General features: G+C 37.6%; 1 protein-coding gene across 3 annotated transcripts in view; it reads right to left on the bottom strand.

Annotated features, from left to right (window-relative positions):
• The window catches only part of ints10 (integrator complex subunit 10), a 60,662-nt gene that overhangs the window by 27,988 nt on the left and 5,702 nt on the right, over positions 1 to 26,972 (bottom strand). For 2 of the 3 annotated variants that reach the window (XM_059965132.1, XM_059965133.1), the window contains exons 1-10: positions 26,768 to 26,934; positions 24,605 to 24,672; positions 23,404 to 23,507; positions 20,757 to 20,896; positions 19,512 to 19,593; positions 18,029 to 18,169; positions 16,723 to 16,894; positions 15,518 to 15,687; positions 11,519 to 11,655; positions 603 to 756 (exon numbers count right to left, since the gene is read on the bottom strand). In XM_059965132.1, coding sequence (XP_059821115.1) covers positions 603 to 756; positions 11,519 to 11,655; positions 15,518 to 15,687; positions 16,723 to 16,894; positions 18,029 to 18,169; positions 19,512 to 19,593; positions 20,757 to 20,896; positions 23,404 to 23,507; positions 24,605 to 24,672; positions 26,768 to 26,896 — 1,297 coding nt within the window. In that variant the 5' untranslated portion in view covers positions 26,897 to 26,934. Of the gene's footprint in view, positions 1 to 602; positions 757 to 11,518; positions 11,656 to 15,517; positions 15,688 to 16,722; positions 16,895 to 18,028; positions 18,170 to 19,511; positions 19,594 to 20,756; positions 20,897 to 23,403; positions 23,508 to 24,604; positions 24,673 to 26,767; positions 26,935 to 26,972 lie in introns of those variants that run through there. The other variant, XM_059965135.1, reaches the window with a different exon arrangement.

Here is a 26,972-nt window from a genome sequence, read left to right as displayed (position 1 = left end):
GGGCCGATGGGGGCTTGTGTGTGTGTCCACTCACGCCAGAGTGACGAGTCCACTACAGAAGAATGGTCTAGCTGAAGGAAGAGGGGTCATACCTGAATGGCCACAACACATCAACGGATCAAGAACATAAAGGAAGGTTTGCCTGACTGTAGCTGTCATTGTTTGCTCGCTCTTTCTCTCTCTCTCCCCACCGATTAAAACACAAGAACCAACAACTACCTCAGCACGTATGAACTGAACTGAACTTTATATTCACATATGACAATTCATTATCCCCTAGACATCGATAAAGCTTGTTTATTATTGATTATTATTATACCCACACTTTTAAGATTAGTATTGCTAACGTGTATTATCTATATATTTGCATTGTTGATATTGATTTGTATATTTTACTAATAAACACCTTTAGTTTGGTACCACCAGACTCCAACGGATTCTTCTATCTTTGCTGGTCAGACACCCAGTTACGGGGTACGTAACAGTGGTCACCCAATAATTGATTCCAGTGTTGAAAATATGAAAAAGATAATGTTCAAGAATTCCTCTTTTCTCTAGATACTTAACCTCTACAGAGTACTTCAGAATAGTAGCAGCCCTACCTTTTTCCAAAGCCTCTTGGGAATGAAGCAATTCCCAACTTTCTCTTGCTATTTTAAAGCTCTCAAGCACATCTATTGAATTTGGCAGCTCTATTTTATTGACAAGAATGTGACGGTTACGCACTTTTCCAGAACATTCTTCATCATCTGAACTCTGTAATGAAAAAATAATTTATTCAAATTTTAAGACAAATCAATAATATTACTTTATGATACTGATTACACAAGTTTCTACCATTTTTTTCTTTTGTTGATCCCCTGCTGAAGAAGTTTTCATCTTCCATGATGGAAATCCTACGCAATTCATTTCTGTGTGGGCTTAACAAAGGACAGTTCCAAGCTACCCAACCTTACCAAATAACTAAATTCAACACCATACTTGTCTACAATTCCTTAATAAATGTCCAAACACAAATTTACAAAACAAATACTAAAGAGATTCTGCACATACTGGAAATTCGGAGCAACGCACAGAACACAGAGTAACTTAGCAGGTCAGCCAACATCTATGGATAAGAATTAACAGTCAATATTTTGAACCAAGACCATTTATCAGACACTTCCTGATGAGTTCCTCCACTATTTTGTGTGTTAAACGTCTGTGTGGGTAAATACAGCTCCAATGACATATACAAGTTTGCTGATGACACCACTATTGTGGGCGGTATCAAAGGTAGTGATGAGTCAGCATATAGGAGGGAAAGCGAATTTTGGCTGAGTGGTGTAATAAGAACAACCTCTCTCTCAATATTGGTAAGACCAAGGAACTGATTGTAGACTTCAGTAGAGGGAAACCAGAGGTCCATGAGCCAGTATACTCATTGGAGGATAAGAGGTGGAAAGGGTCAGTAACTTCAAGAAGACCTGTCTTGGAACCATCATATAAATATAATGGCAAAGAAAGCACAACAGCACCTCTACTTCCTCAGAAGTCTGCAGAGATTCAGCACGTTATCAAAAACCTTAGCAAACTTCTACAGGTATGTGGTGGAAAGTGTGCTGACTGGCTGTATTGTGGCCTGGTATGGGAACACCAATCTCTTTGAGCAGAAAATCTTACAGAACAACAGCACCTCTACTTCCTCAGAAGTCTGCAGAGATTCAGCACGTTATCAAAAACCTTAGCAAACTTCTACAGGTATGTGGTGGAAAGTGTGCTGACTGGCTGTATTGTGGCCTGGTATGGGAACACCAATCTCTTTGAGCAGAAAATTTTACAGAAGGTAGTGGATTCAGCCCAATACATCACAGGTAACATGAAACATTGCCATAACGAAGCAGCATCCATCATCAAAGATCCTCAATACCCAGGCTATGCTCGTCTTGCTGCTGCCATCAGGTAGAAGATACAAGTGCCTCAGGACTCACCCCACCAGGTTCAAGAACAGTTACTACCCCTGAACCACCAGGTTCTTGAACAAAAAGGGGATAACTACACTTATTCTATTGCTGGTGTTCCCATAACTGATGGTCTCAGTTTAGGGACTCTTTATCTTGTTATTTGATTTTCTTTCATACTCATTATTTATATTTGCAGCTTGTTGTCCATCCATCCTGTTTACAGTTACTTTTCGATAGATTTGCTAACTATGCCCACAGGAAAAAGAAGCTCAGGGTTGCATGTGACATGTATATACTCTGGTAATGAATTTTACTTTGAACTTTGGAATATAAAATCTACCCACATTTCATTATTCTTTACAAGTTAGATAATAATAAATTATAAAAGGGTTAAGAGTGAAAATTTACAAAATGAACCAAGTTAAATGATCTATCCTCTCTTTATAAAAAATGTCCACTACAGGTTCTGAAATAAAAATAGAAAATGCTGAAAACCTCCAAGCAGGGAAGAGAAAGAGGTTGTGCAGTAACACAATGGGTTGATTTAGCCAATTTTCTATATGGACAATATTAACGACAAAGATCATGATAGAAAATTGTACAAAACCTCTAAAATATATAAGTAATGTACATTCTAAATGTCAATGAACAGCCTGGTACTAACTTTTTTTTAAACTGCAGATGCTGGAAAACTGAAATATAGTAAGAAATAATAGAAAGTGGGAGTGGAAAAAGAAATAGTTAATGGCTCAGATCAGAAACTCTTCATCAAACTGGATAATGTTGATACTCACACCAGTTGATCATGACATTGCATGCAAAACATGAAACATTTTCACAGAATAGAATGTACCATCTATTCTGTGAAAATACAAACCCCATTTCCAGAAAAGTTGGGATATTTTCCAAAATGCAATAAAAACAAAAATCTGTGATATATTAATTCACGTGAACCTTTATTTAACTGACAAAAGTACAAAGAAAAGATTTTCAATAGTTTTACTGACCAACTTGATTGTATTTTGTAAATATACACAAATTTAGAATTTGATGGCTACAACACACTCAACAAAAGTTGGGACAGAGGCATGTTTACCATTGTGTTATATCACCTTTCCTTTTAATAACACTTTTTAATCGTTTTGGAACTGAGGATACTAATTGTAGTATATTTGCAATTGGAAATTTTGTTCATCCTTGCTTGATATAAGACTTCAGCTGCTCAACAGTCCATGGTCTCCGTTGTTTGATTCTCCTCTTCATGATGCACCATACATTTTCAATAGGAGATAGATCTGGACTGGCAGCAGGCCAGTCAAGCACACGCACTCTGTGTCGACAAAGCCACGCCGTTGTAGCCCGTGCAGAATCTGGTCTGGCATTGTCTTGCTGAAATAAGCATGGATGTCCCGGGAAGAGACGTTGCCTTGATAGCAACATATGTCTCTAAAATCCTAATATATGTCTCAGAGTCAATGGTACCTTCACATACATGCAACTCACCCATGCCGTGGGCACTGATGCACCCCTATACCATCGCAGATGCTAGCATTTGCACCTTTCGCTGATAACAATCAGGATGGTCATTTTCATCTTTGGCACAGAGAACTCGACACCCATTTTTTCTGCAAACTAGCTGAAATGTGGACTCATCTGACCACAGTACACAGTCCCACAGTCTTTCAGTCCATTTGAGATGAGCTTGGGCCCAGAGAAGTCATCAGCGTTTCTGCATTGAGTTGATCTATGGCTTCCTCCTTGCATAATACAGTTTCAAGTTGCATTTCTGGATGCAGCGATGGACTGTGTTAAGTGACAATGGTTTTCCGAGGTATTCCTGAGCCCAGGTGGCTGTAATTGTCACAGTAACATGACGGTTTCTTAGGCAGTGCCGCCTGAGGACTCGAAGATCACGCGCATTCAACACTGGTTTCTGACCTTGCCCTTTATGCACTGAGATGTCTGAATTCTCTGAACCTTTTCACAATATTATGTACTGTAGATGTTGAAAGACCTAAATTCTCTGCAATCTTGCATTGGGAAATGTTCCTTTTGAACTGACTAACAATTCTCTCATGAATTTTGGCACAAAGGGATGAGTCACGACCCATCCTTGCTTGCAAAGACTGAGCCTTTGATGGACGCTACTTTTATACCCAGTCATGATACCTCACCTGCTACCAATTAGCCTGCTTAATGTGGAGTCTTCTGAACTGGTGTTACTTGAATATTCTGTGCACTTTTCAGTCTTATTTTAACTCTGTTCCAACTTTTGTTGAGTGTGTTGCAGCCATCAAATTCTAAATCTGTGTATATTTACAAAATATAATTAAGTTGGTCAATAAAACTATTGAAAATCTATTCTTTGTACTTCTGTCAGTTAAATAAGGGTTCACATGAATTAACATATCACAGATTTTTGTTTTTATTGTGTTTTGGAAAATATCCCAACTTTTCTGGAAATGGGGTTTGTACATGAAAACAACAGGAACATGAGTTAAGAGCCATCTAAAGACATTGCGCACCAAAGGTCATTCAGTAGACTTTTCAGTTCAGAGTCATAAAGCATGGAAATGGGCCATCTGCCCCACTATGTCCAAGTCAATCAACAGGCACCCATTCATATTAATCCAATCTTTCAACATTTGACCAGTAGACTTATATGCCTTGGTGATCTAAGTGCTTGTCTAGACACAGCAATTCTGCTTCCATCACTCCCTCTGACAGTGCATTCAAGGTACCAGTCTCTAGGTGATAAAGGTCCCCCTCAGATCCCTTCAAAATCTCTTGCTCTTATACCTTCCAGTTTTATTCACCTCTGATAAGGGGAAAGATATCCCACAGCCTACGCTATCGATACCCCTCAAAATTTTATACAGCTTCTTAAGCACTTTTTTACATTTTTAGGCACACTTCATAAATACTCTCTAAATGTTTTCACAACAAAAACTAAATCAATAATTGACACAAAATCCACATTTAATAAAGCAATATCGATCTATTGCTACTTAGTCTGTACAGTAAATGTAATTCAAAACTACTTTAATCTTTCATCACACACCCCTGGACTTGTTATGCACTGAAAGAGCAAATTGTGACATTATCAATTTAGCAAGTGGTCTCAATGGAACTTAGTTTTTTTTCTATAATTAGTTCACAGAAAAACATTACTTCCACATTCCAGCAATGATGTGCATGTAGTCATGAGACTCTCTGATCTCCCATAGGTTGAATATGCTCCAATAAGATGAGATATGGCATTCCGAGAACCACATAAAATGCATGAAATTGTTTCAAACATTTAAGGCACAGTGGGGAAGACCAAACAAAAAGGAAAAAGCCAATGACTGAGATTATCCTCAAAAGAGGAATGGGGAAGCTGCAATGATATGAAGAGTGACTTTAAAAACAAAGAGAAAGGAATCAAGATGGAGAGAATTGGACAGAAAGCAAACAACTAGCCAATATCAATGGGACAAAAAACAGAGGAACATAGCACTATCCATGTAACAAATGACATTTTTACTTTCAGCAGCAGATGCCAATTTTTGCTTAATATATGCAACACACACAAAATGCTGGTGGAACGCAGCAGGCCAGGCAGCAGCTATTGGAAGAAGCACAGTCAACATTTCGGGCCGAGACCCTGACGAACATCGACTGTGTTTCTTCCTATAGATGCTGCCTGGCCTGCTGCCTTCCACCAGCATTTTGTGTGCGTTGCTTGAATTTCCAGCATCTGCAGATTTCCTCGTGTTTGCTTAATATGTAACCATATAGCTGCCAGTTTAAAAAAAAATGCTAGCCAGCCGCTTGGCTGTATCTAAAGATAACATCCTTTTGGCATTACAGCCAAAAGGAAAAATACTGAATAAATTAATTACCAATATTAGATCAAGAAGCTTAGTAAAGTGCTCCCCAATGATCACTGTTTTACAGATCATGCAAGGATCATTTCCTAACAGGAATAAAAATGTTAGTAAATAATAAATAAAATATTATTTTACCATTGTGAGTAATATCTATATTGCAACTGTTTAGTTAGAACACAATTGCAAGAATGGGTTCCCTCAGCCCTGCTCTAAGATCATGTGCTCAACTTCACTTGCCTGCTCAATCCCCACAATTTTTGCTTCCCCAAATTTCTGCCAATAAATTGACAAATTTGTTATAGACTACCACTATCCCATACTCTGATGGATTGGCATCCAGCTAAACTTGTTTCTTGTTCTACCTTTAAACTCACTGGGGATTCATTTCCTATATTCCCTTTGACAATTCCCAGCATTCCTTTTAAACTAAGCAATCACCTTTCCAGCTCTTAGCTTCATCCCACCCCCTCCGGTCTTCTATCATTTCGCATTTCCCCCTCCCCCCCGACTACTTTCAAATCTCTTACTACCTTTCCTTTCGGTTAGTCCTGACAAAGGGTCTCGTCCCGAAATGTCGACAGTGCTTCTCCTTATAGATGCTGCCTGGCCTGATGTGTTCCACCAGCATTTTGTGTGTGTTGTTGTTTGAATTTCCAGCATCTGCAGATTTCCTCGTGTTTGCTCAGAAAATAGAAAGTTTCTATTTGGCATTTCTACCCATATTATTCATGCAGAACAAGTAAGAAAGTGGATGTAAAGTCTTCTGTTCTCAAAATGTTATTCAGTCATGTCTGACAACATTCCTGAGGTTCAACTTTCAGTATTGCAGCGATGGACAAGCACAACAATTAGACTTTCATCAATGCAAGATCTTCATAAAATATAGAATGTGGAGCATTCTTTCTACCTATCCTTGTTACATTATAGTCTGCCAGCCTCTCACCAAAAATCACAAACTGGCCACCTCACAAGTAGTAATAGTTTTGGATGCATTATGCAGCTTTGAGAGTGATGTCCTAAGTAATGATCTATGAAAGCAATGTTAATATCACAGGAAAAGGGACAAAACTCCAGATGCTGGAAATCTGGAGCAACACACAAAAAAAATCACAGGTTAAAGTCTTTTAAGTGTACTTTTAAGTCATTCTGTATATCTACTGCAAATGAACTTTTTCTGATCTACATCCATCAAATGCAAATATTTCAAAATTAATGAGATTTTTATTAAAGAATGGCTACATAGATGAAAATGATGATCTTCTCCTTCGGCAATACGTCAAGGATGGTCCCTCAAATATGCCAAATTCTATGGGTTTTAAGGTGGCTGCAGAGGCCAAAGTGGGACTGTAGAATTCTGCCACAGGGGAGTAAGAACTGCTTAGCTCGTATTTTGTGTGCACTTGATGACTGGTGTCAAAGTTATCAAAGCCATCCTGAATGCTCCTTCTCCATTTTGTGCTTTGATGATCCAAGGATTCAGTGGGGACATTCCAAGAGGCTGTGAGAATTTCCTCAAATCAGTCTATCTTGTCCAGCTTGTAATATACTGCTGTTATGGAACTCAGAAGAGGAGAACCTGTTGTTGGGTAATTAAGAGGCACAACCTGTCTATCACAGCAAACCAAGAATGATTACAACCTGCAATCTAACAATGTTGATTCACTTATCCTGCCAGACAATTTTTGGAGAGTTTGTGGATTCAGGACTGATGATACCCCTCTAATGTTTTAATATGTCTGCCGTGGGTAGTTCATGCGTCAGGATAGAAGTCGTCATTGCCTAGTAGACCAGAAGTTTTGTATCAAGTTTGAGGTCCTTCGAACAGCAAAAGCTACTTTTTTGTGTAAAAAATACACAAAAAGATACTTCAAAATTTCATCATTATCTATCTTCAATAAGAGGCAGCTCCCAAGATGTGAGTAACAGTCCAACTTACAAGGATATTTTTGGGGACCTTTTTTTTGAGGGCAATGTAATAGGGTGTAGGTGTGATGGCCTGTGTTCTGCAGAAATACAGGCCATTCTCCTGTAAGTTCAATGGATGAGCTGAGGGTGACCTGCACTAAATCTCCAAACATGCACGTGTACAAGCATCATCTGTACACAGAGCTGGATGACTGAAGTTGGGGTGACTTAGTTCTGGAGTAGAGTGTTACAAGCTGATTTATTTCCCAAATGTCCTGCAGATGGAAATTGTGTTACAGGCATGAGCAGCACCACTGTTCAAAAGATTAGAGAGAAGTGTTGGGATAGTGTTGAACTGATACTCTATAACCAAGTAGAATTCAATTGGGGATGAATTACTTATACTACAGAAAACACTTAAGCTTCAGCACAGTTGCACGTCAATTCAGTAATCATTATTTTTATATTCAAACTATTCTGGTGTTTTCTATAAATCCACTCTAAACCAAAACATTCTTTTTTAGTATAATGAACAGAAGAAGTTGCAATACAGTCGGCACTCCTTATCTGCGAGTTCCGCATGCACAAATTCAACCAAACGCGAATCAAGAAAACCCAGGAGTGTTCTTCCAGCACTTGTTGTTCAAGCGTGTACAGACTTTTTTTTCTTGTCATTATTCCCTAAATAATGCAGTATAATAACTATTTACATTGCATTTACATTGTATTAGGTATTATAAGTAATGCAGAGATGATTTAAAGTATACGGGAGGAGGTGCGTAGGTTATCATGGATCGGGATCAGAAAAAAACGGAAGTTTTCTTACTAAGTAAGTCAGAACAGGTACATCTGGTATGTTATGTGTGATGAGAAAACCAGATGGAGATGGGGTCCAGAGTTGACCCCCCCCCCCCCGTGAACTATGCTGCTAACGAGATAGAGAGATGGAAAACAGAGGGAGAGACATCTGATACAGATAAGAGAGACAGAGAGAGAGACACACACACATGATTTAGTATTATGGCTTCTTCACTGATTATTTACCTTTTGCTACAAGGACACTTCTTTGCTCGTTAACATTCCTGCGGAGACAGCAAGGAGTGGTCGGTTTGATGGACATGGAGTTGATGGATGGCTGATACCCCGTCAGTGGAGATAAAAGATGGGTCTGCTGAGACACCAATACACACGCCATGAGACACTGTAAGGGTGTTCTGCACCCACAGGAAGGTGGGGGCTTGGAGGACCGACTTGGGAGATCGGTCACAAAGCTCACAGTGTGACGGCAGGACCGGTGGGGGCTTGTGGGTGTGTCTACTCACGCCAGAGTGATAAGCCCACCATGGAAGAACGGTCTAGCCGAGAACGGAGCGGTCATAACTGAATGACCAAATCAGTACAACGGGACAAGAAGACAATGGAAGGTTTACCTGCTGCAGCTGCTCATATCTCTCTCTTTCTCCAAAGTCACAACAGCAACTACCTCGACTTAAACTGAACTGAACTGAATTCTGTATTAACTTAAGACTATTCATTTACCCCTAGACTTTGATAGAGCTTGGTTTTTGATTCTTATTTCTACACTTCTGTATAAATATATATATATCATTGCTAACCTGTTTTATATGTATATTTGCATTTCTAATACTGTATTGCTTAGTTTACTAATAAACACCTTTAGTTACAGTACCACCAGACTCCAACGTATCATTCCACTTCTGCTGATTTGTTAACCCAGTTATGGGGTACGTAACAGGTATTATTTAGCGTCAGTTAGTCAAACGTTTGTCTTCGTATATAGTATATATTTTACCTTTCTATGCATAAAATGTATGTATTTCAATAATTAAACCACAATGTGGCTTAGTAATAATTGTAGCTTTCATCGGGGCAGGGCCTTCACATGCTCCATTATTCTCACTTCATCCTTTAAAATTGTTCCGATCATTGACCGACTGTAGCCTAATGCTTTTCCAATGATCGATGGCATTTCACCTCTTTTCGATCGCTTTATTATTTTCACTATATTTTCAATCGTGATCGTGATTATTTTCATGAACAGAAACACTGCGGATTCAGCGCTCCACCGGATCCTAAAGACCACTGCACTGAGACAGGTTAAATAAGGGCTGGGGTTCCGCTGGGTCCTAAAGTCCACTGCACTGAGACAGGTTAAATAAGGGACTTGAGCATCCACGTTTTTTGGTATCCGCGAGAGGTCCCAGAACCAATCCCTCATGGATAAGGAGGGCCGACTGTCAATTGACCTCAACACAAAGTCTAATGAAAATATCTTAATACGAACCTACTTTATTACTTATTAAACATATTACTTTAAAATGTGTTTTAAATGTAATGTACATCTCATTACTGTAGACACAAGAGCCTGATGCAAGACTTTGACCCAAAACATCAACCTTCTTTTTCTCCCACAGAAGCTGCTCAACGCACAGAGTTCCTCCAGCAGATTATCTGATTATCACTGTGATGTTCAATTAATTTTAACATTTTTAACTAATTTTGAACGTCATTGACATTAAGAAGCATTAAGGGTCCTTGACAGGTTTGACAGCTAAAAGCAGACACATTTTTAAGTGTGACTGCTGTTTCAGGCACACAGTGATTTGGGGATTTGGAAAAACAAACGAAGTAATAGGGGCAGTTCACCGCTGTCTTTAAGATATGGCCCAATATATTTCACCAGTCATGCACTATCCAGAAATAAAGTAAATTGAAGAGAATGTCAAAGCAGCAAGTGTTACCATCAAAGACATAACAATATTCCTGCATTCTACAGAGTAAGCAGAGGAAGTCTGATGAAAGAAAGGGCACAATGGATTGTTTATTTTCTTGTTTGAAATAGTTTAAATATTTTTATACTAAATGGGAAAGAAAACCAAAATCAATGTGAAACATATATTGTAAAAATTGCATAAAATCATATGTATAAATCATGACTTCAGGCAAACAATCAATGCAGATATTAACCCTTCAATCAAGCTTCTTGATACAGTATCTCAAATGAGAAAAGCAAATTTGGCTCAACTTGTGGTAAATTGCCAAAAGGTAAGAAATTATGGTAGTACAGAAAAGTACAGAAAACTGCCAACAGAAATGTCCATCTGTTCATGGTACATTCGGATATTTAAAGAGAAAATTTTTTAGAACACAGTGAGACATTGAAATATATTAAGATGTGACAGTCAAAGAAATTTACAAAAAACTGTACAATCTGCAATTAAACAGTAGTGTTGATTGATTAAAAACACAAAACATTTTGTGGATGCATAGGAGAAAGAGAATAATGTCAAATGAAGGTTTGATAAAAAAGTTGGTTTTAATGAAGGTCCTTCAATGCAGCAATAAAGCAAGACCCAACTGAAACAATAGAATGGGTTGGAATTATTTACAGGACAGAGTCTGTGACAGATGCAAATGACATTGACTTTTGTCTCCAAATTTTTAATAGGAATTCAATCAGACTGATATCAGATGGACAGTCTGATCACCTATAACCAGCCACAGGGTCAAAAAAAAAGTGCCAGAGGAAGTAGCAGGCTCTCACTGGTGTACTGATGGAAGCTGACCAATTTCTGCATTTGACACCACAGTACTGCAAAATATCCAATACCAGGTCATTAAAGGCATAGAGGAAAACAACTTTCCAAAAGTATTGAAATGTTCAATGGCAATCAAGAGAAAATCTGCAGATGCTGGAAATTCAAGCAGCATGCTGGATGAATTCAGCAGACCAGGCAGCATGTTTGTGTGTAATGTTCAATGGATCAGATTACTCACCAGGGTTTTCTCTCTCGCGTCTCCAAGTTTACGCCTCTTGTGTATATGTTTACTGCGTTCGATTTCCACATCACCATAGATATTTGACAGGTCATCCAATAAAATAAGAGGAACTTGGCTGCTGGAAGGGCTTGGTGCTAATAAGAAAAAGTATTTTAACTGTTACAAAACAATGTGCATCAACCAAAAATACATTACTGTGCAAATGTCTTAGTCACATACACATAGCTAGGGTGCCTAAGGATTTTTGCACAGTACTGTAATAATTTTATGTATTGCACCGTACTGCTGCCACAAAAATAAAAATTTCCTGGCATATGTCAGTGATGATAAATCCGATAAAAATATGGGTCTCTATTGTGGACTTGGAGTAGGAAAGGGGCAAAGAGAGGGTAACAATGGTTGGGAAAGGAGGAAGGGAGAGGGGATAGAGTGGGAAGCACCAGAGATACATTCTGTAATGATCAATAACCAAATGTTTGGAATCAAATGATCTTGCCTAGTGTCTCAGGACTAGGTGTGTCTACAACTGCGTCACCCCATTCCACCAGCACACTTCTCTGCTACCTGTCCCAAGCCTCTCCCGCAGCGCTCTACCCTCACCATTCCTAACATCTCACTCTCTGCTCCACATTGACAAATACACTTCTGTGGAAAAGTCTTAGGCACCCTAGTTACATACGTGCCTAAGATTTTTGCACAGTACTGTACAAGTATCTTAACAAGATCATTCAGGTATTTTGGTTTAAATGTATTCACTGTGCATAATGTAAAGGTGCCATTTAACATTTATGATGTTAAAATCCCTTTGTTGGCATCTAGCTTAATACCACACAGCACACTTTATTACAGGCAACATTCAAATCAACAAATGTTAAATGTCAACTTTGCCAACTTTCTCATTAATTGATATACAAAATCATATAGATACATTCCTTTATATTTATCTGCAGGCTGAAAGAAGGAAGGGTTGGCTTGCTGAACTTGGAAACTAAATGCAATTTCAAAAGTTGGTCACTAACAGGAAAGCTTCTGCAATTGAACAACACCTTCTTTCGAGAATTACAGTATAGATGAAACCAAAGTTAACATGAAACTTAAAGCATGGCATGGTATATCATTTTAATTATTGTGGCATAAAAGGCAAAAAAAAATGGATAATCAAGTATGGTTCCAAAAACTTTCAACCCTCCCCACTTAAATAAATTTCCCTTGATAGCTCTTTATTTGAAAATGGCAATTCCTTTCTCCATTTGATTTTTGTCCTGCATTTTTTTGGCTCAAGGTAAGAGAAAGTATACCAATCTATGTGGGTAAATGGAATTACAATAGATGAAAAAATAGTTAATGTAGATGCAGTGGGCTAAAGGGCATGTTTCTGTGCGGTTGTACTCCACAACTCGCTTTAATTCTCAGCAACACCCCGGAATTGGAACATTCCATCTTCATTTTTTTTTGTACTTTTCAAATGAATCTATTCTTTTCTCTGTATGATGTAGTGCTGAACGTGGGCATTGCAATTGTTTCTCTCAATAATTTCTCTTAAAGGCCACTGATCTTTTAGATATTTTATTCCTCAGAATATTCTCTTATTTGATTCAATCCTATGTGTCTGCCTCCTTCTCCAGGTCCTTCCCATTTTCTGCAAGATTTGCAAGCATTTTGAGACTGCAGATAGAACAGGGAGAAACAATTGGAGGTGACTGGTTTATGTATGGGGTGAAATGGCCATATAGTGGCTAACAGAACTTCTATATCCACAGTAGTCATAATGGCTTCCAGAAAATTTGTGTATCAGCAGATAAAAGTCATTATCATTCAGTCCAATTTGATTTTGAGGAGATATAAGGCAAACAGAAAAGAGATGAAGGGAGATGAACCCAGGATCCAAGCTGGCTAGAAAATATCAGTAGTGGAAGGAACTGGCTGTAACCAATTCTCTTACACCTTAATCTCCATGAATTTACTGTGGAGTTTATAATGAAAATTGTTGTGGAACTGTCACAACAATTAAGTCTTGCAGAATGATTTTTGATGGAATGTATTTGCGATGGAAGTTAAATCTAGACAGATGTGTAATCTTCTGGGCAAATAACACAATTAGAAAGGTAAAACATTCATGTCAAACATTTAACAAACATGACAAGAAAGAAATTGCCTTTCATGTCCTGAAAACATCCAAAATCTTTGCAGTCACAATCTCTATCATAGAGGCAAATGCAACAACCACCCATGAAATTACATAAATGACCAGTTACTTTGTCTCAGGGTTGTTTAGTGAAAGTTGCTCAGCAGATCAACATTCTCAGATAGAGCCTTTGAAACTCCTCAAACTTCACCAGACTGCAGTATGTTTGGCAGATCAATACTTGCAGCCAGTCTTCTTAATCAGTCCTTCGGGATCAAGAATGATATACTTTCGCCCTGATTGTGTGGCTCTGCAGTAGCAAATGTCATCAATATGGCAACAGTAGATTCTACTATAGATGGGGAAGGTGGTGGCCAATGGGGTGACTAAGTGTAATCTGCAAGGTGAACAACTCCCTGTGCAAATCCCAAAAGGCCTCTGTGTTATCATAATGCATTGCCCCTCAATGTTGTCAATACCATTCCAAATTTTCCCTCTTCACTTTGTGCTGTCATGGATCAGAAATTTCCACTGCATGGATATGATGTACTTCAACAAGGCTTGAGCACTACCTTGAATCTTTTCATCTTTCACTCAATAATCTCTTCCCATGAGAGAGCTCAAAATAAACTGGCAAAAAAAAGAAACTGCAGAACCTGAAAATCTGAAATAAAACAGGAAATGCTGGAAATAATCAGAAGGTCAGACCGTTATCAATGGAGAGAGGAAGTGTCAATATTTCAGATCTGAGACCTTTCATTTGTCCAAATCATGAAAACTGGACTTAAAATGTTAAATCTATTTCTCTCTCAGCAGATCAAGCAGTATCTGTGGAATGTTTACAACATCTTTTTATTTTACTTTGGAATATAGTGAAGGTTTTGAGATTACTGGATTTTTTTCAGTCACTTGAGATATTTGTTGTAAATAAGACTGAGTCATTGCAACCCAGTAAATCATAAATTTTGTGCAAGGCCTGAGATCTTGATCTACTAATACCCTTTTAATCAAGTATCCAAACACTCTGCTGTTACAGTGTACTTCACATTTCACTGTCATCACTATGTGTTTTGCCAGCCTTCACTGTTGAAGAATAATGTGTTGCTGCAGTAGCGTATAGCAGAAAACCTTTATCTTAATAAAGGTTTATGCCCTCTCAATAAAGAGGGAGGGCAGAAGGGAAGGGTGGGATGGGGAGGGGAAGAGGGAGGGGGGTGGGTACGAGGAGAGGGAGAAAATATGGGTGGTGGTGACTGAGAGGTCAATAAAGTTATTACAAATTTTGCCTTCAAAAATATCCATTGTGAGGAATGATTCTGATCCCATCCAAATTGCAACCCTCATTTATCCCTTTGGTATACACCAAAGCCCAGAAATATTTTTTTAAACCATTCAAACCATATTCCTAAGATTATCTTCATTCCAAAGCTTGAACCTGTTAGGTTCAGTGTTCCTAAATTATGAACATTTTCTAAATAATGTTTTCCCCTTCCCATTTGTTCAACATATTACTTGTGACTGAACAAGAAGCTGTGCAAAATTATGTTTTTCATACTTGGATCCAAAGGATCTTGTGTAAACATTTGTTGAAGTTCAATAGCTCACAAGAAGCATTGATGTGATAGATCAATGTAATGATGCCTGGTTATACCTCCTGTCCAATACATGTCTTCTTTATTGTTTCATTTGATTTTAAAATATGTCATCATAGTACAGGTACAGTTTCTGTCAAATTCCATGACCTGCTTTTTTTACTTTGCTTCCTACATCAATATACAGATGAAGTTAATAAAGGAACTCCTACAAATAAGAGAACATTAATTCAGTTCTACCTGCTACTATGCTATTTCTTTAGCAATTCCTTAACTAACCTTGAAACAGAGATGGCTGGATACTAGCAACATATTGGAATGCATTCTTGAAAAATACCAATAGAGTAGAGTAAACAACTTGATGCTTATATTTCCTGTGTCCTTCGTCATCAAAGTTGTTTATATATCTGCATAAATCTTTCATTCTGTGCAGAATTTCACCACAACTCCTAAAATAATACACAAGAAAATCCAAGACTTAAATGAGCATAATAGTTTAAAAAGTACAAAAAAGCCACATCACTGACACACTATAATAGATTAATCTATTTTAAGAAATGTTTATGTTGCACATATAGTCAGTGATGAAAATTCTAAAGACAGTACAATAACATAGCACAAACATAAGCATAAGGCAATTCTGAAGTAAGAATTGATCATTTGACAAGTTCAGTTTAAATTTTTGTTTTCATAAAAAGCTGCTAGTGGCACTTAATTAAGAAACAATTGTTCAATCCAGCAAGAACATTAAAAATATAAAATATCAAAGCAAAAATGAAATACATTAATTAAAGCCAATAATGGGGTTTAGGAAAATTAGGAGAAAAAGGACAAGGAAATAATTAGTTCAATACATTTTAATAGAACAGAGGACATTTCAGCACAGTACAGGCCCTTCAGCCCAAGTTGTTATACCAGACACAGTATCTTGAATTCACTGAAACGAAGGTGTAAGGAAGAGATATCTGGTCAAATATCTATAGCGTAATATAGAATCATTACAACATTAGACGCAACCATTCAACCAATGGAAGTAATGTCAGTTCTTGTCAATCCCATTTCACAGCTCTTTCCCCATGACCCTGCAAATTATTTTCTATTGTCTTTATCTAAAATCTTTTAAAAATTACTGAATGATTTTATTTCCACAATCCTTAAAAGTTCTCCACACACATCCTTTGTAACTTTCTCTCAAAAGCTTTAGTTGACCCATGGTCCATGAACTACTCATTAACAAGTTTCTCTCCACTTACACCCATCCAAACCAGTCATAATTAGATACCCGAAAGTTGAAATTTAGGAGAGCAAACAGCATCAAATGCATGGAAGAGAGTTTAGCTAATAGCAGATTATAAAAAGCCTTTTTGCCTTTGGAATGAAATGAAAAATACTTCATCTGACTGAAGCATGAAGAAGTAAAATTTGGAGTATTTTTATGACAAACATTCAAGAAAATGGATAAAGAAAGCGCTCAGCATTCTAACCTGTTTGCTTTGTCCATCTGCCACTCACACCTCATTGCCACAATAGAAAGGATTTCAAATAACCTATCCCAAGGTTCTACTATCATGGATGACTTCTCAGTCAGACCTTCTATAATATATTTCTGGGTGTTCCGCTTAGTGGGTGACTTTAAATCAGCTGTGTCTTGGGTACCTAGCAAAAGACAGCAATGGATTATTTTGATGACTGTTACTTGTATGTATTAGCTGCCAGAATACAAAGACTAAATTCAGAATTCATAAAGGAGGCAGCTTCCAAGAATTCTTCACCTAAATACTTCAGATATCAAATTTAGAAAATCTTGCAACTGATTGATATTTTAAGTCTTCATTATAAACAGTTCCAAGATTCTGCCAATTCATATTAAAGGTTCTTTACATTGTTACCTGTTATGTGTGATGTCATGCATCATTGAAGTATGATTGCTTCCCCCTCACTTTTCAAACATGAAAATCAGGTGTTTCCCCAAAGTATCACTGAGAACATCAACTGAAATGTTCTGCCAAATTATGCCCAGTTTCTCAAAAGACTGTGAAACTATACAGAGGTAAACTGCTTGATCTTATCCCAATCTGCCAAAACAAACTCTGATACTAACCTAATGGGGAAGGAATATTTCTGTAAGGAGATAATGACAGTAATCTTTTGTTACATCTTCCTTGTTAGCAAATTACAGATCGAAAAGAATGTACATAACAAGACTCGAGTCATTCCAGGGTCAGGTGAATGTATTACTAACCTTATAAAGGCACTATCAAGAGTTTGGTAGAGAGACACCCCACTGAAGACATTGGATTAGATAGATGTCGACAGTTCTCTGAATTATAGTACTAACATGGTTGCCAAACTCTTTAATCTGATAGAGATCTACCTAGCATTCCACCAAAAAGTCACATAACTGATCATGGAAGTGTCAACAGGACCGTGATGAGATAGAACAAAATCTTTTCCAATCTTCTAGTGATGCTGTAACTGTAGGTTAGAAAACCATACCAGTGGTTACTCCAGTTGCATTTCCCAGCTATCAGGTATAGAATATCTAGGTAAAAACCTGGGAAAATGCTTCAATCTTCCTTTTAAATAAAAAATAACTTGAACAAGGAAACTTAGAAGAGAAGCAAAACAAAAGACTAAACTAAGTGCTAGAACTACTAAAAATAAATCTATTTGAAACAGCTTACACAGGTGATTAATAAAATACTCATTTAGATAAAGAAAATCGTCAGCAACCTACTCATAAACAAATCAAAATACACTATTGTGGACTGCAGATGTGTATTGACTTACCTTGATGCTGGCTTTCCAATGAAGGTGATCTAGTAACATAACCAATATAGAACTCTGCTGCCTTATGAAGATACTGATACAGCAGGTTAGAAGGTAATCTCACTTCAGGATTATTAATAATTAGAGGTAGAACATCACATACTGTAGACAAAGAAAGTACAATGGGTTACAGAAACATAGTGAGAACTAAAGCTTTCAGAGATGATTATGTAAAAAGAGCTAAACTAAGACTATTTCATCTTCAAACTAAAGTGCTGCCTGTGGGGCAGAAAATACCCCCATGGACTTTTTATAAACTAGGAATCATGGGAAGATAATGATGGACATTGATTCTTAGATAATGATGCAACATCCCTATACCCCAAGAAACACAAGTAGAAGAGAGGGAAAAAGTAATAAAAGGATCAAAAAATGCATTAGATCCTTTGACAGCTTATCTTATTCTTTTATCTCCTCTGAAGCCAGCAACTGCTAATGAGGTTTGATCAAAATGGACAAAGACTTTACAGCTACCGCAAACAAGGAAGTGTTGGTCTGCTGTACTCGCAGTGTGTGTACAAAGCTAGGCAGGGAGCTAAACAATTTCTCAAAAATTAACTGAGGCAGAAGCTTTCTTCAAGGTTTTTAATGAGAAAACTTGCGAAATTGCAGTAAGTTAAGTAAAATATGTTCTACGATTCAACACAGAATCGGCGTGTGCCTGAATATACCAATACTATTGATTATTCTCACGATCAGTGTTAAACAAGGTTATAAACATATACAACATTTTATAATGATATACACTACAGTGAACTCGCAGCACAACGCTAACTTAATAGTGATAACAATAAACATAATACTTCCTTCAAAGTACATCTACTAAATGTTTACCAATATTAAGAAAACTTAAGAATCTCTCAAGATTTATTGTTTCAAGGGAAAATAAAGAGTGGATGGAGATGGATGTCTTTGTACCATGTGTATTTCAAGTTGAAATCTAAATTAACCAGCGCAGGAAATTATGTAAAAGGCTGTTTACGTACAGGAAGTAACGTTCATACAAAATGAACAGCGCCTCCAGAGGCCAGAACAGTGGGAGAGTTGCTTTGTTTTCTGTAGTATTTGCTTGGCTATTTTCACATATAAGGCATGTAAAATGCAACAGAGAAACAGGAGTGATTCCTTCTTTCTCATACCTAATCTAGAAGCACCTATTTTGCCTAAATATGACTCAGAACCATACCGTATACTGCGTTTACTGAACGAAAGACTGGGAAGTTCCAAACCAAAGCAATCTAAGTGATAATAATCTGAGCAACAAATGATATGCTACAGGGTTTCAACTCAAAATGCCACCAATTGCTCTCCTCCCTCGGATGCTGCTTGACTCACTGAGTTCTTCCAGCAGATTATTTGTTGCTGCAGATTTCAGCATCTGCCTTCTCTTGTGTCCCCACTGTTTTTCCAACCTTTCTCAGACTGTCAAATCAATGGTTCTTACCAAATAACTTCCTAAAGCAGTTGACGGGCGATTCTTGATCATCCATATTTTCAGCTTCCAATAAAGTTTCACCAAGGCTGACCTAATACATGAAACAAAAAAGACATACACAAAATATTTATCATTTTATCTAGCTGAATATTTTAAAAATTCTTTGCAATTAACAGTCTTGTAGTTAATGCCGGGTGTTAAGTCACACAGCTTCCGTAGAAAACTACATAAGACCAGTACATGTAAAGACCACGTGTCCAATTTTGCTCACTTTATGTCACTCTGCTTGCAGCGCCAACATCCTTAACTCATTCCCCCCACCGCACATATCTCCTTATCAATCACCTAAGAAGCTTCTTCTACACCTTCAATGAGATCAATAATTCATTCACAGATCATTTATACCAATACAAAAGAAAAACAATCTTTTCATTTATGCAACCTAATATATGTACGAAAATAATAATAAATTTCTGGTTTCTCAATACTGATACATAAGGAGAAGACTAAGTCATCAATAGTGAAGGATCTTGGAAAAGGGACTTAAGGAATTACAGCATCTCTTGGACCTCACATTTCTATCATTTAGGATTGGCAGGAGAGGATTGGGGTATAATTACATCTTTAAAATTTTACAAACTAAGCTAACCATCAATTTAAAACACAAATGAAAGTTACCAAAAGTAAATGCACATCGTTAAGAATAATGCAAAAAAAAATGCAAAGGATAAGTAAAACAAACTGAAGATAAAACAGGCTCACTGTTAACAGAATTCCAATGATTCCAATGAAAATCAAAATCCATGGGAATTGTATGGGAGCCATTATCATCCTTTATTTTGATTAGAATGGCATCTACTTTAGAGTCATAGTTGTCAGTATACACCAATTTTGTCTTGTTCAACCTCATGCAAATCTCAAAACCTTCTCCTTGATAATGAGGTAAAACTCCTTTCAGTCATATAAGGAATTTTTACCCCTTTTCCACCAATGAAGCTCAAGCAGATGTGGTCAACTAAATATATACTTATCCACAAGAACTTCCAAAGCCAGTCACCCACATTTGAGTCATTAATATAGAATAGCAATTCAAATCAAGAGGCTTATTAAAAGTAACCTTGGTTCAGAAAAGAATTTTAGTAAGAGAGCGAAGAAAAAGCACTATGTACATTTTAATCTTATTTTCATACATAACTAATCCACTAGTACATTTACAACAGTATGATTAAATAGTTCTCATTTGAATATACATACTCCATGCTGTACCACAGACTCTGGAAACCTTCTCAAGAGTAGCAGCAACATCTCTGCTCTCTCCAATGTGTTGAAGCACTGTTCTGTTGCTTTAAGGAGCATTTCACATTGCACTCGACCTGGAAGGGTCTCGAACAACCCTGCAAAGTAATTTAACACGGATACTACATTTGCGATTTGTGTAAACGAATTCTAAAATGTTCTATATATTATTTTTACTTCATTATGTTACAGACCATTCAAGCCATTTCAGACAGGATATGTGTCACTTCTATACTTTATTTGTACTTTGCACAAGGAGTAAAAGAAAAACTGCAGATCCTGGAAATCCAAAATAAAAATAGAAAACACTGGAAAAATTCAGCTGGTTCAGCAGCATCATTCGGCAAAGAAAAAGCATCGATGTTTTGTGTTAAGGACCCTTCCACAAAAACAATAATGCCAGCATTTCCTCTGTTTAGTTATTGGTGCACCAATAATAATTCACAGTAATGAACGTTCTCATTGCTCAACCAGCAAATGTTACCACTATTTTGTGACGCAGCGCTGAGGTATGCTAACTATTGTTTCTCTGCTGAAATTCTGGATCTCAAGTCAGAACCAGCCAACAGTCCTCTACAGGGCACCTAGAATAGGAGCAAATATAGAACATAGAGCCATAAGCAAAGAGCCACCCTGTTCAGCTGACAAACCTACGCTAACTTAAACTGCACATCTACCTGCACACTCTCTGTATTGCTAATCTCCGTCTGTCTAAATGTCCCTTAAACATTGCTAATGAATCTGCATCCGTCACTTCCATTGGCAGTAGGTTCCAGGAATCTACCACATTAAAATAAACATGTCATATAAATCTCTTTTAAAACACCACCCCTTCAACTGAAAGCTATTCTCTCGGTATTTGACATTTCCACCATGGAAACAAAGACTCTGCCCTATCTACGCCTCTCGTAATTTTAGATAGTTTACCTAGTGGCCTGTCAGCCTTGGACACTAAATAATCCAATTTGCCAACTTCTTCTTACAGCTGATGTTCTCTAATCCAGGTAATGTCCTGGCGAATCTCTACTGAACCTTCTCCAAAGCTCCATGTTATTTCTTGTAATACAATGATACAATATTCCGAATGCAGCCTAACCAATGTTTTAGACGATTGCAATGTCTTTCCAGCTTTTAAACTTAACACGCCACCCTATGAAGGCAAGCATGTTATACACCTTCTTTACTACCCTACCCACTTTCAGAGAGCTAAAGACTTAAACCCTAAGATCCTTCTACACATCAATACTCCTAAGGTTTTATCATTTCCTGCATAATTTCCTCTTACAATTGACCTCCCAAAGTGCAACAGCTCAAACATGCTTGAATTAAATTCATTCTGCCATTTCACTGCCCACATTTTGAACTGGTCTATACCCACAGAATCCTTTGACAAGCTTCCTGAATATTGCATAACAGCACTGATCCTTGTGGAACATCACTGGTCACATTTCTCCAGTCAAAATAACACTCTTCTACCAATACTTTTTGTCTTCAAATAGCCAAGCCAATTTTGAATCCAAGCTAGAAGTCTCCATTGATCCCATGTATCTTAATTTCTGGGTCAACATACTGAGGATGCTCATCAAAAGCTTTACCACAATTCATGTACCAAATTCAACTCCCCTCCTCCCCAAAATCAATCTTCATCATAGAATACTACAGCACAGTGCAACCTTCGGCCCATGTTGCTATGCTGACCATTTAATGTCCTCTAAGATCAATCTAACCTATTCCTCCTTCATTTCTTTATCATCAATGTGCTTAATTAAATGTCTCTAATGTATCTGCATCTACCAACACCCAAAGCAGGGCACTCCACATATTTGTCATTCTCTGTGTAAAAAACTTACCTCTGACATCCTTCCTATACCTTCTTCCAATCACAATTAAAATTATGCCCCCTGGTATTAGCCATTTCCACCCTGGGAAAGTCTCTGGCTGTGCCTCTATCATCTTTTAAACCTCGATCAAGTCACCTCTCATCCTCCTTCACTGCAAAGTGAACCCATAGCTCATTCAGACTACCATAAGATGTGCTCTCTAATCCTGGCAGCATCCTGGTAAATCACTGCATCCACTCTAAAGCTTCTACATCCTTCTTATAAGGAGACAATTAAAAATGAAGGCAATATTCCAAGTGGGGACTAACCAGAATTTTATAGAGCTGAAAAATTACTTCCTGGCTTTAGCATTAATGTATAATTTGGAGGAGGCAATTTTAAAAAAAAAATTTTTTACAGAGAGTAGTGAGTGTGTAGAATGCCCTCCCAGGGGTGACAGTAGAAGCAAATACATTAGGGGCATTTAAGAAACTCTTAGAAAGGCACGTGGATGATATAAAAATAGAGGGCTATGTAGGAAGAATGTGTTAGGTTTATTTAAGAATAAGGTTAAGAGGTCAGCACAACAATGTGGGCCGAAGGGCCTACATAGTGCTGTACTGTTCTATCCTTTAGGAACTATTCTCCTATTGTTTGTCTCACTTCCAGCATTATGTTAAAAAATATTGACAAACTCAATTCCATATTACCTCACACAGTTGTACACTAAATTAACTTAAGTCTATTTGATGAACATATGATAATAGCAACAAAAAAAAACTTACCTCGCAAAAACTGTGTCTGCTTGTCCTGAGCATCATTACGCAGTGCAGCTGTAATAACACTTATTTCTCTCCAAACCATTGGCTGATCAGGAAAATTTACAAACCTATTACAAAATAGAAGATATCTATTTACATGCATTCGTTGGGTTCTGGCCTCCATACTCTCCATCCACTCACTGGGTCCCAAGCTAACTCATTCCCTGTCCAATCGCCAGACACCACTTCCTAAATTTCACTGGCCAGGCACCATTTCCCACACTCCCTTTTAAACTCAATTGCTTCTGTTGGACGTGCTCCTTTGAAATTCGCCAGATTCATTGAAACTTTACTATGTAACATCTTTCAAAACGTGAATTCAAAGTGCATTGGAGTTTTAACAAAATAATGTTCAGAATGGAAAATTAAGTAGTCCAGCATCAGAGTTCCAGAGTGAGCTGGATTAATGGCATTCTACTGAGAGAGCTGGACTATGTACATCTATATTTACATCCTTCTAAAGATGCACAGTAGAGAGTATCCTGACATGTTGCATCACTTACGGAAACCAGTCTAGTCACCATCAAGGATGCATATACAAAAAGGTGCCAGGAAAGGGCCAGTATTATCATGAAGGATCCCACCCACCCTGTTCATAGACTATCTGTCCCACTCCCATTAGGAAGGAGCTACATAAAATCCACACTAGGACCACCAGACCCATAAAGTTACTTTCCCCAAGCCGTAAGGCTGATGAACACATCCGCCACTAACCCACCCCTCCACATTCCCCACCACCACTACTTTATCATTTCCTGTCAGTCATCTTATTTTCAGACACCCTGTGCCTAGTGTCACTTTATGGACATACAATGAATTTTATGTATTTATATTTATTGTGTTTTTTCATTATTGTGTTCTTAATCTTTATTATGTTGTTCTGTGCTGCATGAGATCCAGAGTAACAATTATTTTGTTCTCCTTTATTCTTATGCACTGGAAATGACAATAAATAATCTTGAATTATATTCAAATCGTATACAATCTTTCATTCAACGTGTTAGTGTAACTTTTTATTTGTTCAATAGCTTGTGAGCATTCTGGGTAATTCATATTTCTGTCACTTGCAGTTTCACCTTATCACCTCTCAAAATAATGTTGACTCTATTGCCAAAACTTCACTGGTTTCTCCCTCACATAGAAAGTTGTTGCTTATATTACGTACATGTCATAAAGGATTCTTCCTGCTGAAGCCGTTCTCTCAGCATTTCGTTCGATCATATACATTTCATACTAAAATCAGAAATCATTAAAAAAGTAAAAATTACATCAGTAAACTAATCCAAGCCAAGCAAATACAAGCTCATCAAGAAAAAAAGCAAAACCTACACTTCAAATATTATTTATTTTTTGATTGAGATACTTCAAGTAATACACCCTTCAAGCCATTCTGACGAGCAATCCCCTGATTTAATCCTAGCCTAATCATAGGACAATTTACAATGACCAGTTAATCTACCAATCAGTATGTCTTTGCACTGTGGGAGGAAACCAGAGCACCTGGAAGAAACCCAAGCAGTCAAGGACAGAACTTACAACTCCTTACAGGAAGCAGCAGGAATTGAACCTGTGTCGCCTGTATAGTAAAGCATTGTGTTAACCACTATGCTACTGTACCATCATTACATCCTCATTATAACTTTTACTTCTAATCACCTGTGCCAAACTAATATTGCAATGAAAACAATTGTAAAAAGAGATCACACGAGTGAATCTGCAGATGCTGAAAATAAATAAAAACACAAAATGCTGGCAGAACTCAGCAGGCCAGACAGCATCTATGGGAGGAGGCATCGTCACTACCTCCTCCCATAGATGCTGTCTGGCCTGCTGAGTTCTGTCAGCATTTTGTGCTTGTAAAAAGAAATATTTATTTTATTTACAGCAGCAACAACTTATTCATATAACACTATTAGTGTATTAAAGATGTCCCAAACTTGCACTGGGACTAAAAGTAAACAAATGTTATACATTAGGGAATTATAGTAAGACACATAACTATTTTTGACAGTAGAACAGACTTATTAATTTGCATACTGTTCAACTTCCATGGTCTTGAAGAACAACTATGTCTTTGTGACATTTAACTGTGTGGGGCTTGCAGTCTCGTGATGATTGCATGAAATTCCTGCCACTTCTCAAGGATTTGCAAACTGATAAGCTAGCAAGCCATTGTAAATTGAAAGTTAACCCAAATGTATAGGTGCATGTTAGAAACTGGGGTGGGGGGGAATGAGCTGACAAATATGAGAAAATTAAAGTAGGATTTTTGCTTTATTACTGGAAAGGGATTGATGGTTGGTGGAATTAAGTGAGCAAAGAGCCTGCTTCTGTGTTATATACTAAATTAACCATTTTTTGAATAAGCCAAATGCAAAACTAAACTGCTTTGTTGCCTTAAATGTGGCTGACCACTAATCTCTAAAATAAACCTCTTTGTACACCAGTTGATTTTTTACAGGAAGCATTATGGCCTAAATATTTTATTTTTAGTTAAAAAGTGACATTTTGAATAAAACACTTGGATTGAAATTACCCAAACTAGTGACACATGGAGAATATGCAAGGAAACTTCCTTCTCATTATTTGAAGCCAGATTCAATTAATTGGCAAGAGGGCGGCATCCCATTACAAACCAAAAAAATCCAAATAGATCAGACACTATTCCCCAGTAAAAATAGTGAATTTACAAGACTAGATTTGGAAATGGAAGAAAATCAAAGAAAGCTATTCATTAAAAGTTAGTCACGTTTGAAAACTTCAGCTTAAAAAAACCTTTCCCTAATTTAACTTTTAAACATATAATCCCACTACGTCATTTTGTAGCTTGAAGAAGTTATTGCAAAGGCAAAAGGTACACATTCCATCAGTTGTGATGAAGGGTCCCAAATATTACTGTTACTTTTATTCTCATGGGCGCTATCTGAGTGTGAGTGGGTGTAGGTGTGTGTGTTTATTTAAAGCATTTTCTGGTTTTGTTGTATCAACCTTGGAGAATACCAATAAATTAATTTCATGTCAATGTTATCATTCCTGTTGTATCGCTTCTACACAACTATCTGGGTGTCTTTTCATTGACTGAAGCTGCTAAGAACTTTTGCACATCTGTCACGCCATATGAATCACATGGAGAAATGAACAGTGGAGAGCCATAAGGACCTCTCCAGAATGAAATGTGAAACATTAAATTATAGCCATTCATCTTTAAAAAGCAGGAACAAACGGGCAGTGAAGGGAGTCGGCGCTGATGGGTGACAATCAGTCCCCATCCCCCCCCATCCCCACGCTAACATCTTCCACGGCGAGAGGCCTCTCGCCTCACACCGACCTGAATCCCGAAGTCAGTAGGATACAGGGTCCTGGCAGTAATTAACCAGGCTTTGGCGGCCCAAGGATCATCCGTCACTAAATCCCGAGCTTTTTTCACTAGGAATTCACAATCAATCTGCGCCGCCATAACAAAAGCCGATCTCGCCGAACTTCCGCCGCCGCGACGGCTCAGCGCGCATGTGTATTGAGGCGGACATGCGCAA

The sequence above is a fragment of the Hypanus sabinus genome, chromosome 3, assembly GCF_030144855.1.
Source record: "Hypanus sabinus isolate sHypSab1 chromosome 3, sHypSab1.hap1, whole genome shotgun sequence".
Taxonomy (NCBI): domain Eukaryota; kingdom Metazoa; phylum Chordata; class Chondrichthyes; order Myliobatiformes; family Dasyatidae; genus Hypanus; species Hypanus sabinus.
This window is presented reverse-complemented; position numbering and strand designations above follow the sequence as displayed.